The sequence below is a fragment of the Caloenas nicobarica genome, chromosome 32, assembly GCF_036013445.1.
Source record: "Caloenas nicobarica isolate bCalNic1 chromosome 32, bCalNic1.hap1, whole genome shotgun sequence".
Classification (NCBI taxonomy): Eukaryota; Metazoa; Chordata; class Aves; order Columbiformes; family Columbidae; genus Caloenas; species Caloenas nicobarica.
This window is the reverse complement of record NC_088276.1, coordinates 2,853,450-2,869,951: the sequence shown is the minus strand read 5'-3', so window position 1 is coordinate 2,869,951 and position 16,502 is coordinate 2,853,450. Positions and strand designations below refer to the sequence as shown.

At 53.3% G+C, this 16,502-nt stretch overlaps 1 protein-coding gene across 1 annotated transcript; it reads left to right on the top strand.

Moving 5' to 3' along the window:
- The first annotated feature begins 12,397 nt into the window (after positions 1-12,397).
- LOC136000311 (olfactory receptor 14A16-like) lies at positions 12,398-13,330 on the top strand. Its single transcript, XM_065654089.1, has one exon. The coding sequence runs from the start codon at positions 12,398-12,400 to the stop codon at positions 13,328-13,330; it is 933 nt and encodes a 310-aa protein (XP_065510161.1).
- The last annotated feature ends 3,172 nt before the right edge of the window (positions 13,331-16,502 follow it).

Here is a 16,502-nt window from a genome sequence, read left to right as displayed (position 1 = left end):
TCTGGTGAACTGGGCCATGGTGGGGCCCAGGGGTGGTGAGGCCAACAGGACCCCCGTCTGTCCGCGCTGGGAGACGCTCCTGCAGCACCCCTGGTACTGATCTTGAACCTGGTCCATCTTCATCCAGAAGTACACTTTAGTTTGGTTTTTTTTCTTAAAACTGAAGATAATTCAGGTAGAGGTACAGCCTGTTTAGATGTCTGAGTAGTCTGGGGACAGAGGCCAGTTGGGGGCTAGGGCCCTCGGGGGTGGGGGATCTTTCTGCCACGTGTTGTTGGCCTGGTGCTCACAGCTGGGAAGGGACTTTCCAAAATCCTGGTGGGAGGTGCCAGATGTGGCCACCCCCGGCAAAGCCTCAGGATCTTCTGCCAACCTGCCCTCAGATCATCTCTTCCCATTGCCCAGGAGTCACTACGGGTGTTGCTGTTCTCCTTCGGGCAGTGTGGTGCTCACCAGGCACAGCCAGAGCTGTTCCTGTGCCAGGAGAAGACTTCACACAGAGCCTTGGCTGATGGTGACAGTTCCCACCAGCCGTCCAGCTCTGGAAGGTCCAGATGCCATAGAGGGGACTACGGACTGGTTGTCACTTCTCTTGCAGGAGCAGTTTAAGGAATGTTTAACCAAGGAATGTAGTTTTTAGAAAACTGAGGACCTGGCGCCTGACCCCAGCGGGGGGCAGGACTGAGAGACATCAGACTGCGAATCCTTAACGTAAAACAAAGTCTCTTCGAAATAATCCCGGAATGCAAACTGATTACTTATTTATTAATTGTTTAAAAAATTAATCTAGGGGGAATGGTAACCAAAGAGCCAGGAATCCATATTTTAAATAAATCAATGAGGGGAGAGGGTTGTTAGAATTAGATGAATGAGACAGGTAAACTGAAGCAGGCATCGGGTGGTCTGTAAACCCTGCAGTACCAACCAATAGGGAACAGGGGAAGGAATTTGCGGCCGGGATATGAGGGGGGGGGGATATAAGCAGGAGCTTTTTGTCCTATTCGGTGTGCCTACCTTTAGGTAGAAATACCCAGTCTTGCAAAATCGCTAATAAAATATACTTTGCTGAGAGACGCTCCATGGGCCTATTCTACTTAGGATTTAGAACAAGTGAAGCACCATAGATCAGCCAGAGACCGTCCAAATTACATGTGGGAAGGATTAAGTACCTGATGACAAGAACACCAAGGATTAAGTACCTGATGACAAGAACACCATCTGCCAAAGGATGCAACAGGAGAGCACTCGAAAATAAAAGATTAGATAATTTGGAGCAGCAGCTGACCTAACAATGTTAAAACTAAATACAAATTCTGGATGGTTCCCTATGGACATAACAAGACATGTATAGAAGGCAACTGAACAGGGAGAATATATACGTTGGTATAATATGTGTGAAATGTCAACGGCACACAGAACACACCCTCCTGGTAGAAACTAAAGCAACACTATTTTTTCAAAAAATGCAGTACCTTTATTATAAACATTCAGAGAGGGAAAAGCTGGGGTTACCCTTTCCCTTAAAAATGTTTTTATTTCATGCAGGTATTTGATGGCATCAGTGTGGAACATTTTTCTTTCCTTTTAGTCTCTAAAGAGAAAGAGAAAGGCCTTGGTGGGTCCTGGAGGAGGTGGGAAAGGTAGCTGGGAGCAAGAAGAGCATGAGGACATATGGGACAGAGGTGGAGACAGAGCAAAGATCCGGTGCTGGCAGTGAGGACACTCCTGCTGTGCAGGTGCTGCTGAGGTCACAGCCCCCAGAGCAGGTGACAGACATGAACGGGCCACTGGCTTGTGCTGGTCCCCAGTGGAGCAGAAAAACTCCTGCAGCCTCTGGAGCTCCACACAGGAGCAGTGTCGCCACCACGACGGTCCTTTCTCCTTCCCTTCTTCCACCCCATCAACATCAGGCTCATCTCCCACACGATCCAATACATCCTCACCAACCACCGCTCCCCTTCCCAGTGGATGGCTGGAAACATATGCCGTGCCCCACGGCACTGCCCGCAACACTGTCCTGGGCCTTGAAAAGCAAGTCCTGTGGTGACACGGCAGCCCAGAGAGAACTGACCCAAACAATGGGACTCATTTCTGGAACATCCTCATAGACCTTGAGCCAAGGAGCACAGCATTGAGTGGGTCTGTCACATCCCCATCATACACCAGCCTCCTGGAAAATGGAGCGGTGCAACGGACTGTTAGAGACTATGCTCAGAGCAATGGGTGGTGGAACTTTTAGAAACTGGGATTCCAATTTAGCACCCAGGTGCCCAGGGCTGAGCTGAACCTGTGCCTCCCAAAGGGACAGCCTGACCTCCCTGCCCAGGCGCAGGGTCACAGTGGGGCCCTTTGTGACCTCACATTGTGACAGCCACTGCCCTGCCTGTGCTCAGCGCAGCTGTGGCCCCAGCCCGCACTGTCCGACAGGACGGCAACGGGACAGGGCAGGAGCACGGAGCTGGCGAGAGCCCCCGAGCGTAGCCCACGTCTTTCAGAGATTTAGCAAATCATTTTGGTTGGAAGTGACCCTTAAGACCATCGAGTCCAGCCATATCCTAACTCTAGCTGCCCCTGGCAGACTTCCCTCTGCCCCCGGCAGACTTGTGCTGAAGACTCCCCGAGTGCAACCCAAGACTTTCCCAGCCGCCCCCGGCAGACCCCTGGCATTTTGCCAAAGCTTCCCCCTTCTCCACCTATAACTCTTTGCTTGGACCCACAAGATGGCAGAGAAACATCTCAGCACCACCAGGGTGGCCCTGGAGGAGGACAGGGCTCCACAGGGGAGCGGATCTCCAGTGGAGCCCCAGGAGCTGTGCATGGCCCAGCAACTGGAGATGGGTGAGTGAGGGGCCCTGATTGTCTGGGCAGGGCGGGGGCTCAGCGAGCGCTCCCTGCTCAACACCAGGATCATGTTTCCCCACACGCTGGCAGGGCGGGTCCCACGGGTGGTGGTCATGATGCTGCCTGAATGCCAGGGCTGCTCTGAGCTGGGAGCCGGCCCCAGCACAGCCTCTGTGGGCAGAGGAGACCCAGCTCCTGCTCCAGGGCACGGGCAGCGAGAGGCAGCAGGGCAGGCAGGAGGCAGCCGTGCTGTGGGACAGAGACCTTTCCTGCCCGTCTGAAGCGAGATCCTTACCCGCTGCACTAAAGGCTTTCCCTGTCTTGCCTGGGGTCTGCTGGGCACCCTCCAGCCCTGACACGCTGGGGGATGATCCAGTTCAAGACTCCAGAGGGAAAGGAATGTTGCCCAAGCCACTGAAGTCAGAGTGTGTGTTTGTTGCACTTTCGGCAAAGTGAGCAGGGGAACACACTATTTTCCAAAACTGTGCCTTCATCAGGAAATTTCAAGGGCAGTGTGAGGCTTCCCATAGTGTTTCTGTGTTGCAGGATAGACCTTGTTTTCCTGGGTGCTCCTGTACAGAACTCAGCTTTTAAATATGCTTTTGTGCAATAACATGGTCTCATCTCTCTTCCAATGTGCTTTCTTGGCAGTCGTTGCTGAAGGAATGGCTCTGCCGCAGAGGATCCTCTTTCCCCCGCAGAAGATTTACATGGGCTGGCAGCACAGCCAGAGAGCTGGAGCGGGACTGCACAACCTGGGCAACACGTGCTTCCTCAACTCCGTCCTGCAGTGCCTGACCTACACCCCGCCTCTGGCCAACCACCTGCTCTCTGGGGAGCACAGCCGGGCCTGTCAGTACTTTTCAGAACTTTTCCTTGTACATCTGTTGGGCACTGCCCAAGGGCTCCCAGAATCTGGAAGCTGATCAGCTCCCTGAGTTGGTGTTCTTTGAACACTTAAGCCTAGAAGCGGCTTGTTGTACCTGGATGTATTCATCTTTAGAAAGGCACCTGTTTCTAGCCCGGGCTCTTGGTCCCTATTCCTGCAAGTTAATCTCCTTCGCTTATTGCACAGAAAGCTTCCGTCAGTTCAGCATCCCTCTGAAGAAAGTTTTCTGTGCACTTAAACGTCCCGGGCTTGTTGGGACTTGGGCCCCTTGGGAGGAGTGGAGAATTCTTACAACTTCTTAGGTTTCCCATTGCTGTGGATATTCTGGAAACCTGAGGAGCTTCCCTCTCTCCCTCCCCATCTCCCTCCCTCTCCAGGTGGCCAGGAAGGCTTCTGCATGATGTGCAGAATGGAAGCGCACGTTAAACAGGTCCTGCATTCCTCAGCCAGTGCCATCGAGCCTTGGGCTGTTGTTGATGTTCTCACACGTAAGTCAGTCCAGCTGCTGTGACATGTTTTATGCCATTCGCGTAGGAGAGAACTAGTAACTTCTTCTTCCTTAGAAATAGGAGAAAATTTCGAGCATGGCAGGCAGGAGGACGCCCACGAGTTCTTACGCTGCACCGTGGATGCCATGCAGAGAGCTTGTCTGAGCGGAAGCAGCAAGTAAGCACAAGCAAATTGTCTTTCCAGCGTTCCCAAGCCCTTTGGACTCCTTGATGTCCTCCCCTCAAGGAAAACTATGCCCAGGGCTTTCAGACAAAGCCAGGCTCTTGGAGGAGATAACTCTCTGCCTTCCCATTGGTTTGCAGCTTGGACATCTCCTCTCAAGCGACTACCATCGTCCATCAGATCTTTGGGGGCTTTCTGAGATCCAGAGGTACTTTTCCACAGCTACTGCTCTCCTTGGAATCGTCTGTGCCCTCCTGTCTGCCTGCGATAGCAGCTGATTGTGTGATTGGCGCAGTGGGTGTGAGGAGCGTAACCCGGCACAGTCAGTCGACTTCCCCTCTCGCTGAGCGTTTCCATTTGCCTTCCAGTCACGTGCTGGAGCTGCCAAGCGGTTTCCGATTCCTACGAGGCCTTCCTGGATGTTCCTCTGGATATCAAAGTAAGAGGGTTTGTAATTGTGCTTCAAGATGTCCCAAGGCCACTGGAGCTTTCCAGAATCCACACAGTTGGCTTAAAAATGTATCCGACAAACAACGAGAGAGCTTCATGGTGGGCAGGAGGTGGAATGGACTGTGTTCTCCTGCAGAGGCCTTGGCAGTGGTCTCCCTGTCGGTGCTGGTTTCAGCTGGACAGGCACACGTGCCCCTCTCTGCACTGTGACGTACCCTCCTCCTTCTTCCCTTGCCCTCCCTCAACACCCGTCTGGCTCCCAAGCTCATGGGGGGTGTTGTTTCCATCACTGGTGGCCCGCACACCATCGTCGCTGAACTGTGCGGTGCCATGAAGAGGTGGCTCTGGGGAGTGCTGGGAATCCCTGGGGAATGAGGAAGATGTTCAGCATCACACCCTCTTTCTGCCTCCTTCTGGACACTGCTTGCGGGTTCACAGTGGGTCTCCTCAGCGTCATCGAGCTGTTTTCTTGTGTAAACTCCTCCTAAGTGTTTGGGCGAGGGCATTTCCCAGAGCTCAGGGCTCTCCCTTCTCACTCCTCCAGGCAGCCGCATCTGTCACCACAGCTCTGGAGGACTTTGTGAAACCCGAGCACCTGGATGGCGAAAACTGCTTTAAATGTAGCAAGTAAGATGATTACTAATGACATATTAATACTAGATGCTGCGTGAAGGTGTCATTGAGCAGAAGTCATGTTTTCACATTGGTTTAAGGCACAGTAATGAGAGGCAGGTTTTTCAACATGGCCTCATGGTACTGAATAGCCTTAAAATAGCGTCGGGATGTGTGAGACAGGAAAGGCTGTCTGGCCTTTGGGGAAAAAATGGTGCGTTTCAGCCCTTGGCTCTGTACTTGCTTTCAAGGTGTGACAAGATGACTGCCGCCTCCAAGAGGTTCACGGTCCATCGCGCGCCCAAGGTTCTCACGGTGTGTCTGAAGAGGTTTGAAGCTTTCACCGGCGACAAGATCAGCAAGGTGTGTACACAACTGGAGGGCAACGTTCTCTTCCTGGAGCGGGTTTCCCAACGCCAGACGTTCTGTCACAAGCAGCTCATGTTGAGATTCTCATGTTCCCTTCTGGGGACAGTTCCCATGGGAAGGCAAGCGTGTCCTCTGCTCCCACAGAGCTGCTTTGGCCCAGATCAGTTTCCTGCCACCCAAAAGGTGACATGTTGCTTTAGGGAAAACCAAGTGCTGATGATTCCAAACGACGCATTTCTACACTTCTGGCCTTTAGCCTTGAGAGGCTGTGTCCTCAAATGTTTCTGGATCATTGCTGAGCCCTCCTGCTCTCTCCGTAGGTTGTGGAGTATCCCCAGTACCTGGATCTTTGCCCGTACATGTCTCAGACAGCTGGAGAACCGCTCCTCTACTCCTTATACGCCGTCCTGGTGCATGGAGGTGGCAGCTGCCGTGCAGGACACTACTTCCGCTACATCAAGGTGAAAAGCAACTTCCTTCTGAACAAGGGAAAAATGTATCCCGAGGAAAACCAACTTTCCTGGCCGTGTTCTGGCAGCCAAGGATCTGAGTGGAGAAGGTTTCCTCAGGGGCTGGATCGGATTTGTTTTGGAACACTCCTGGTTCGGCAGGTTTTGGCTTGTGTTTTTGTGGAGGAGCTGTGCCGTTCATCTCCAGATACCGACACTCTTCTTTGCAGGCCAGCGATGGACTGTGGTACCAGATGAACGACGAGACTGTGGTTCTTTGCGACATCGACACAGTTCTCAGGCAGCAAGCCTATTTACTGTTTTACATCAGGTAATCACAAATTTTAAGCTGTGTTCAGAATACGTTTCCTTTTCCTGGCTTTGCTATTTTTCTTCAGATCCTCTGGAGTGTTTCTGTCATAGCAGACAATTACCACCTGCATCGTTCAGCCCAATCAAATTTCCCATTTGTGGTCTTAGTTACATATTCTCTCTGTCATATAAAGTGCTCCAAGAAAATGCCTGAACCCAGAAGAGGCTGCAAGAACAGCCCTCAGCAGAGACCCCTCTTTTTTCCCCAGGTGCTCTGATTTGGAAGTTGGACAAAGGGCTTCTTCCTCACCGGCACCATCACACGCCCTTTCCCTCCTCAGTCAGTGGGCGGCCGGCAGCAAGCAGGTGGGTTCTGTGGGACCGCAGGGTCTGCCCTGTAGGACTAAGGTGGCTGTGGGGAGGTGGTCAGGGCACCAGATGGACAGCGGGTTTCTTTCAGGGATCTTGGCAGCGCTCTCTTTTCCCTCCCACACAGCAGCTTTCTGCACATTTGCAGCACGGCTCCCTCTCCCAGCATCCCACCTGCATCCATCCCATTTGTCCTCCTTGGCCCCTCTGCAGCCTCCAGGAGCCTTTGGGAGGCCCTTAGCTGTTCCCTCACAGCTTCTGGGGGTTCCGCACTGGTGGGTCCTGTCAGGAGGAAAGGGCAGGAGCTTCTCACAGCTCTCTTTGCAGGACATGGCGGGGGGCATGGAGGACTCTGCAGAGGACAGCAGCTCCTCCGCACCAGCCAGCAGCAGCCAGCAAAGCCAGGCAGGTGCCCGGGAGGCAGCTGCGGGCCGGCTGTGGCCCATCTGGCCAGGCAGGATCAACAGCAGCTCCTCCATGGGCTCCTGCTTGCGTCGCTTCTTCCACGACTGCGTCAGGCTGGTGTCCAGAAGGAAAGCTGCGTGCCCGCTGCGCTGTCAACCCCGCGACCGTGTGCCCCACACTGCGCGAGAGGACAGCAGCAAAGAGGAGCAGGGATTCAGCCCTTCTGCCCACTGCCAGGAGAACGGTGCCAGGGAGAGGGCCCGGAGCAGATCCCCGCAGTGGGGCAACCATCTCCGCAGCTGGGCTGTGGACACCACGGACTATGAACATTCAGACGGGAGGAGGAGGAGAACCAGTCCCCTGGGCTGTGACCGCACTCACAGGGATGAGGCAGCTCCAAGACCCTCCAACAGCAGCTCCCAGTCTGCACCAGCACCTCCAGTGCCCTCCAGCAGCAGCTCCCAGGCTGTTCCTGCCCCCAGAGCTGCTCAGGAGCAAACCCGCCCAAGGGAGAGAGGTCGGAGCAGATCCCCGCGGCGGGGCTATGATCTCCGCGGCGGGGCTATGATCTCCGCAGCCGGTTTGTGGAGATCACGGAGCAGCATCGCTCAGTGAGGAGGACACGGAGCTGGAGAACAAGTCCTCCATGCTGTGACTGAGCCCTAAGGGATGATGCAGCTCCAGGGCCCTCCAACAGCAGCTCCCAGTGTCCTTCCAGAGCCAAAGCTGCTCAGGAACAAACTCAGCCAAGGCAGAGGGAGCGGAGCAGATCCCCGCGGCGGTGCTATGACGTCCACAGCCAGTTTGTGGAGATCACGGATTGTGACCCCTCAGCACACAGCGGGAGGAGGAGGAGGAGCAGGAAGGCTTCAGTGCCCTGGAGTTACAAATCAGAAAAGCAGCCAGTGGTGACCAAGGCAGATTGCAGCCTGGGATGAGGGAGGACACAGTATGTGACACCTGCGATGCTGGAGAGGAGGAGGAAGAGTCCAGGAAGCGCCAAAGCTGCCCAGCAGGGACCAAGCTGCCCCAAGGGCACCAGCAGCCAGTGCTGCCTCTGGCCAGGAGGAGCTCAGAGAGCCCTTCCAGAGCCAGGGGCAGCTCTGCCGGCTGGCCCGCCTGCCCACAGGCCCCTCGAGGAGGAGCTGCAACCTGCACCCACGGCTGGGATCGCTTCTCAGAAACACTCACTGAGCACCAGTGGGCAGAAAAGCCCAAGCCAGAATTAAAAACAAACTCTTGTTGGCCTCACGTGTGTCATTTATGGGGTGTTTGCTTCTCTGTGGGTTTTGGGGCCATTGGTGAAATCCCCATTCTGAGAAGTCTCTGTGCTGGGGTTTTCAGAGCTGTGTGCTGTGTGTTCCCATCTTGCTGTCTCTTCTGTTTCAATGTGGAGGTCGAGTTGTAAGGAGCCATTGAAGGAGGAATGTTGCTTTTACAACTGATCTGGCACCTGACCCCAGCAGGGGGGAGGACTGAGAGACATCAGACTATGAATCCTTAATGTAAAACAAAGTCTCTTCGAAATAATCCCGGAATGCAAACTGATTACTGTATTTAAAAAGTTAAGCTAAGCGATAGGGTAACCAAAGAGCCAGAAATCCATATTTTAATAAAATCAACAAGGTCAGAGAGTTGTTAGAATTAGATGAATGAGACAGGTAAACTGAGGCAGGTGTCGGGTAGTCTGTAAATCCTGCAGTATCCAACCAATGAGGAGCAGGGGAGGGAATTTGCACCCTGGATTTATGGGGTATCTAAGCGTAGGCTTTTTGCCCAGTTCTGTGTACCTACTTTTGGGTGGAACACCCGGTCTTGCAAAATTGTTTTTAAAATATGCTTTGCTGAGAGTTCTTGCCCGGGCCTATTCTATTGGCAAGGTGATTGTTTCCTACAACAGGATTCAGCAGCAGAAGTGAGGCAGGACTCTTCCTGCAGTAGAAACCGCTCATTATGGGGCCCTTGAATTGCCTCACAGGTATAGACCGAGTTTTGATTTGGGCTGTTGCTGTGCTTGGAGGCTGCGGTCCTTGAAGACCAGATGAACTAACTTCTGCCACCCTGCCTTGGCAGTTTATTCCATCCGTGCCACAGCTCTGTCTGCAACACTAACAGCTCCAGCTCACCCAGTCAGGTCCCTGGCTGAGGACATTGCCTCACATCTGGTCTCAACCACCCCAGCTGTGGCACCAGCCCAGCTCTGACCTTCCACAAGGAAACCTGGTACCAGGTGTCCAAGAGCCCATGTGTGCAAAGGCTTTGCTTCAGAGCACAGACATGACATGGCCAAAGATTGATGAGTGTCTCTCTAGCCCTAGGAGTATAGCACCAGAATAAAATGCCTAAATTCCCTCAACTAAAGATACTCCTTGCCAGCTTGGAAAAATTTGAGCCTTTGGTATAAGCTTTGGGGTGTCCTATCTAACGATGGGACAAGAAAAAATGTTTCTCATGCCCAAATTCTTTTCCAATATGAAAAATGCTACTGCATTAATGAACTGTCTCTGTAGAGGTGAGAGAAGAAACATCATTGATTACTTCACACTGTTTCATAGGACATTCCCCTGGAGATCCAGGAACACCACAAGGGAGCCCAGAGGGGACAGAGAAAGGGACATCCTGGGCTGCTCCTGTGCTGCTGAGCTGGGCTGGGCTCCTGGGACAGAGGGAGCTCATGGCAAGCGGCAGCGCTGCAGAGAGACAGCTCTGCCAAGGAGCAGCTCCTCTGCAAAGCGCAGCAGGGCTGAGGGCTCTGCGTGCAGCACCGAGGGCAGAGGAGCCAGGGAGAGAGAGGGAAACACAGTCGGGGGTGGGAGGATGCTGCGAGCTCACTGGGAGAGAAATCTTCTCAGATATTAAGCCTGTGGCCACTGACCATTGCATCTGCAAACCATGGTAGTATCTCAGAAAGCTGGGAAATCACAGAGCCTGCAAGAGATGTAAGTACAGCTCTCAGAGATTGTCTGATCAGAGGAGGAGGATGTGCTGCAGAGCAGGGATTTCCTTCTGCACTGTCAGAGTGACAATACGTGAATGCTGTGTTCTCCCAAGGATGGCTGTGGGGTGTAAATGTAAATGTGCAGGCAGGGGTGCCCAGGGCTGTCCTGCAGAGCAGGGTCCCTGCACCCCAGGGCTGTGCCGGGGCAGGGACTCTGCCGCCTGCCAGGGTCAGCGCTCAGCCTGCCCGGGGAGATCCCCACGGTGCTGTGGGGAGAAGCTGTCGGGGGGAAGGAGCCACCCCAGGCAGGGCAGGGTTCTTCTGCTGCCTGGGTACAGATATTACTTCAAAGATAAGGAGCTTTCCCGAATCTGTCCTTTCAGTTTCCTGTTCCAAGACTGGGGGGAGTGAAGGGAGCGTAGGAAAGGATAAATGCAAAAGGAGCTCTCAAGTTTTAACAAGTCACTGAGAGTCCTGAACTGCAACTCTGAGTGACCAGCACATCTGCCAGAAGCCTCAGAACATCCCTTCAGCCACTCCTCTGCGCACGGACAGCAGCAGCATCACATCTGCTGAACCCATCAGCCTTAGGCTGACCTGTCCTTTTTTACAACCTGCAAACCTCTGCTCTCAGCAGTGCCTGGTGGCTTTTCAGGGTAACATGGCAGTGTGATCAGCCTCCATCTCAGAAAGGTGCCAGCCCAGGGCAGCTGGAGCAAGACAGAGGGACAGACCAGCTGCCCTCACTCTGCACTGACCCACAGGCGTTCTCCTGCCTGACAGGACTCGCTCTGTTCTCCCTGAGTGCAGGAGAAATGCTGAGGGTTTCTGACACCCAAGAACAATCCAGGGCACTTGCAGGATTGTATTAGATGATCTTTCAATGTCACAGAATCACAGAATCACAGAATGTTAGGGATTGGAAGGGACCTCAAAAGATCATCTAGTCCAATCCCCCTGCCAGAGCAGGAAAACTTAGGTGAGGTTACACAGGAAGGCGTCCAGGCGGGTTTTGAATGTCTCCAGAGAAGGAGAATCCACAACCCCCCTGGGCAGCCTGTTCCAGTGTTCTGTCACCCTCACTGAGAAGAAGTTTCTTCTCACATTTAAGTGGAACCTCTTGTGTTCCAGCTTGAACCCATTACCCCTTCTCTTACTGTTGATTGTCACTGAGAAGAGCCTAGCTCCATCCTCGTGACACCCACCCTTTATATATTTATAAACATTAATGAGGTCACCCCTCAGTCTCCTCTTCTCCAAGCTAAAGAGACCCAGGTCCCTCAGCCTTTCCTCATAAGGGAGATGCTCCACTCCCTTAATCATCTTTGTGGCCCTGCGCTGGACTCTCTCCAGCAGTTCCCTGTCCTTCTTGAACTGAGGGGCCCAGAACTGGACACAATATTCCAGATGAGGTCTCACCAGGGCAGAGTAGAGGGGAAGGAGAACCTCTCTGGACCTACTAACCACCCCCCTTCTAATACACCCCAGGATGCCATTGGCCTTCTTGGCCACAAGGGCACAGTGCTGGCTCATGGTCATCCTGCTGTCCACCAGGACCCCCAGGTCCCTTTCCCCTACACTGCTCTCTAATAGGTCATTCCCCAACCTGTACTGGAACCTGGGGTTGTTCCTGCCCAGATGCAAGACTCTACATATGTCTGTTCCAATCTCTAACATTCTGTGATTCTATGAAGCTGTAAAAAACCCAAACATTTCAAATTTCATTTTACCGTCCTGTTTCATTCTCGGTGATATTGCAGATGCTGACAGGCTCTTCTTCACCATCAGCAGTTTCAGGTGAAAACTTTGAACCCCGCAACTGGCCCCTGCCCCCCGTTCCCATGACCCCTGCTGCAGAGCAGGGCTGACTCCTGGGCAGCCAGCGGGCACAGGCCCTGCTCCTCACGGCACCTCCAGCCAGCACCACCCGGGGCTCAGCCACGGAGCTGAAGGAAGGTCTGGAAATGGACAAGAAGGTGTGGAGCAGGGGGCGATGTGTGAGAAATGGCTTTGATTTTGATCAGAGAAGTCTCCCCTAACTTGTCATTGTCTTTTCTTCTTCTGACAGTGCCCCATGCCCATCGGCAGCAAATGTCCAACAGCAGCTGCATCAGCCAGTTCCTCCTCCTGGCGTTCACAGACACACGGGAGCTGCAGCTCTTGCACTTCTGGCTCTTCCTGGCCATCTACCTGGCTGCCCTCCTGGGCAACGGCCTCATCATCACCACCATAGCCTGTGACCAGCACCTCCACACCCCCATGTACTTCTTCCTGCTCAACCTCGCCCTCCTCGACCTGGGCTCCATCTCCACCACTGTCCCCAAATCCATGGCCAGCTCTCTTTGGGATACCAGGGTCATTTCCTATGCGGGATGTGCTGCCCAGGTCTTCTTTGTGTGTTTCTTGATTGGTGCAGAGTATTCTCTTCTCACCATCATGTCCTATGACCGCTATGTTGCCATCTGCAAACCCCTGCACTACGGGACCCTCCTGGGCAGCAGAGCTTGTGTCCACATGGCAGCAGCTGCCTGGGCCACTGGTTTTCTCAGTGCTCTGTTGCACACAGCCAATACATTTTCACTGCCACTGTGCAAGGGCAATGCTGTGGAGCAGTTCTTCTGTGAAATCCCCAAGATCCTCAAGCTCTCCTGTTCCGACACCTACCTCAGGGAAGTTGGGCTTCTTGTTGTTGGTGCCTGTTTAATTTTTATGGTTTTTGTGTTCATTGTGCTGTCCTATGTGCAGATCTTGAGGGCCGTGCTGAGGATCCCCTCTGAGCAGGGACGGCACAAAGCCTTTTCTACCTGCTTTCCTCACCTGGCTGTGGTCTCCCTGTTTGTCACCACTGGTGCATTTGCCTACCTGAAGCCCCCCTTCATCTTCTCCCCATCCCTGGGTGTGATAGTTTCTGTTCTGTACTCAGTAGTTCCTCCAGTTGTGAATCCTCTCATCTACAGCATGAGGAACCAGGAGCTCAAGAATGCCCTATGGACATTGATGACTGGATGTTTTCTGGAGCAATGAACTGCCCATCATCTTCTGCTTAACAGTTGTATCATTGCAGGCTCAGACTTTCGTTTTTTTTTTTTTCTTATTGGTGGTTGCTTTTTATTTATTGATAATATTGCCATCCCCTTTCGATTTCACTGTCTTCTTTTATGACTGTCTGTGTAAATGAGGAGCTGTGCTTCCCGTGTGTTTCAACAAAGGAAATGTACCTGGAACAATTATATTTTTTTCCTTGGGTCCTTCCTCCAGTGCCGTTTTGGAGCTGCATGGACAGTTCCTGCATGTGTGGGTGGGTGGAAGGGAACAGAGAGACAGCAGAACATTCAGGGATAAGCAGTGCTTAGTCTTCCAGCCATGCCCTCTTTCAGCTTCCACTGTCTCTGATGCTTTGTGTTGGTGTAAGGCCTGAGTGTTCTGGCAGCTTTCTCACAGTCCTGCTGCCAGGCATTGCTGATACAAGCCAGGATACCATTGGCCTTTTTGGCCACCTGGGCACACGCTGGCTCATTTTCAGCCACTGTTGACCAACAGATCCAGGTCCTTTTCCATGGGGCAGCTTTCCAGCCGCTCTCCCCAGAGCCTGGAGCATTTGTGGGGTTATTGTGACCCAAGTGCAGGACCTGGCACTTGGCCTGGTAAAACCTCATACAACTGGCCTCAGCCCAACGATCCAGCCAGTTCAGATCCCTCTGTATGGCCTTCCCACGCTTCAGCAGATCAACACTCCCAGCCAACTTGGTGTTCTCTGCAAACTTACTGAGGATGCACTCAATCCCTTTGTCCAGATCATTGATAAAGACATGAAACAGAATTGGCCTCAGTGCTCCTCACTCAATTTGCTTTATGCTCTGCAGCACAGCAGTCTGCGTCTGCAGTAGCCATTCTGGGCAGTGCCAATTACACGGGCATTTACGCTATAAGGCTTGATAGCCCATCCACAAGTACATACCTAAGTGGTTCAGATGAAGGGTGGTCTTGCACGGGTGACCCTTTGTGTTCTCAGTGCCATGGACACAGGGTTTGTCTCTCCGGAGAGTGACAGAGGCTGGATCCCTTTCTCAGGACAGACCCCTGGCCAGAAAGACACAGACACGGGGGTAACTCCGGGTAACTCATTCAGATGAAAAACATCTGAACAACAACACAGTCATTGGTCCCAGCCAGCACGGGTTCATGAGGGGAAAGTCTTGCCTGACAGACTTAATTTCATTCTAGGATAAAGTTACCCACGTAGCTGACCAAGGGAAGCCTGTCAATGAGATCTTTTTGGATGTCAGTAAAGCCTTTGATAGTGTCTCTCATAGGATCCTCCTGGACAAGATGTCCAGCACACAGCTGGGTAAACACACAGTGCAGTGGGTGAGCAATTGGCTGACGGGCCGGGCTCAAAGGGTTCTAGTAAATGGGGTCATGTCGGGCTGGTGACCAGTCAGCAGCACGTTCCACAGGGATCCATCTCAGGGCCAGCACTCTGCAATGTGTTTATAAATGACTTAGACTCAGGATTTGAGGGATTGCTTAGCAAGTTTGCTGATGACACAAAATTGGGAGGAGCTGTTGACACTCTGGATGGCAGAGAGGCCCTGCAGAGGGATCTGGACAAGCTGGAGAACTGGGCAATCACCAACTGCATGAAGTTCAACAAGAGCAAGTGCTGGATTCTGCACCTGGGACACGGCAACGCTGGCTGTACAGACAGACTGGGGGACGAGATGCTGGAGAGCAGATCCACAGAGAGGGATGTGGGGGTTCTGGTCGACAGCAGGTTGAACATGAGCCGCCAGTGTCCCTGGAGCCAAGAGGGCCCCGTGTCCTGGTACATCCAGCACAGCACGGCCAGCCGGGCAGGGAGGGGATTGTCCCGCTCTGCTCTGCGCTGGGGCGGCCTCACCTGGAGCATTCACTGTGTGCAGCGCTGGGGACACAGGATGAAAGGAGATAAAGCTACTGGAGAGTGTCCAGAAGAGGGGCATCAAGATGGTGAAGTGTTTGGAGTGGAAGCCGTATGAGGAGTGGCTGAAGTCACTGGGTTTGTTCAGCCTGGAGGAGACTGAGAGGAGATCCCTTGGCGGTCTACAGCATCCACCCAAGGGGAGTAGGAGGGGTTGATGCCGATCGCTTCTCTTTAGGAACCAATTACAGAACCCGAGAGAATGGCAGGAAGATGTGGCAGGAGAGGGTCAGTTGGACATGAGGAAAAGGTTCTTCACCCAGAGGTGCTGGACACTGAACAGGCTCCCCAGGGAGGTGTCACGGCCCAACCTGACAGTGTTCAAGAAGAGACTGGACACCGTCCTCAGACACACGGTGTGACCTGTGGGGTGTCCTGTGCAGGGACAGGAGTTGGGCTCCGTGATCCTGTGGGTCCTTCCAAATCAGGACATTCTATGATTCCATGATCCTTTCTCTTTGGTATTTTCCTTTTCATTATCATAGGTATAATTTTTATTACTGCATATTTATTTTCACTTTTTAAATGTCATTTTTAAATTTTTCATCTATTTTTTTTTAATTCCAATTATTAACCTGTTTTTGTCTCAACCCACGAGTGTTCTCACTGTAACCCTGTTGCACTGTTACCCCAGACCCAGGACAGCCAATCGCATTTGAGGAGGCGGGGCAAGTCATGTGATTGATATGTAACCAGCCAATCAGGCTTTGAGGCCTGCAGGAAAGGTGGTGAGAGTTGAACAAACTGGGCAGTGTTCAGGGGTGGGCTCTGCTGGCTGCACCAACCACACCTGGCAGGAGAGTGTCACACAAATGATTGATAGGCAGACTGTCCAATCGCTTGATGGGAGGAGCCAGGGAGAAATGAGAGACAGCCAATCAGAGGAAACAGCGCCTCAGGGCAGGGTGGGCCCCAAACCAGGGCAGAGTGACAGCCCAGGCAGCCAATCCCAGACAGCATCACCTCCGTCCAGGAGACTGACAGCCCTCCCGACCAATGGCAGTGGAGAGTGATGTGAGCAGGAGGCGGCTCCGCGGGCGGCCAGGCCGAGCTCTGACATGGCGCCCGTCAGGGCTGCCCTGAGCTCGAGCAGCCCCGGCCCAGCCCCGGGGCCCCTTCCTCTCTGCCGCCCTCCCCGTCCCTCCTGTCCCCCCGGCCACCTCCATGTTCCAGACCCCGCGTCTCCGTGGCACCACCCGCTCACACAGTCGGTATCCCGGGCCGTGCCGCTGGAAC

Coding starts and splice junctions, on each gene's coding strand:
- LOC136000311 (XM_065654089.1), top strand. CDS start 12,398: ATGTCCAACAGCAGCTGCATCAGCCAGTTCCTCCTCCTGGCGTTCACA.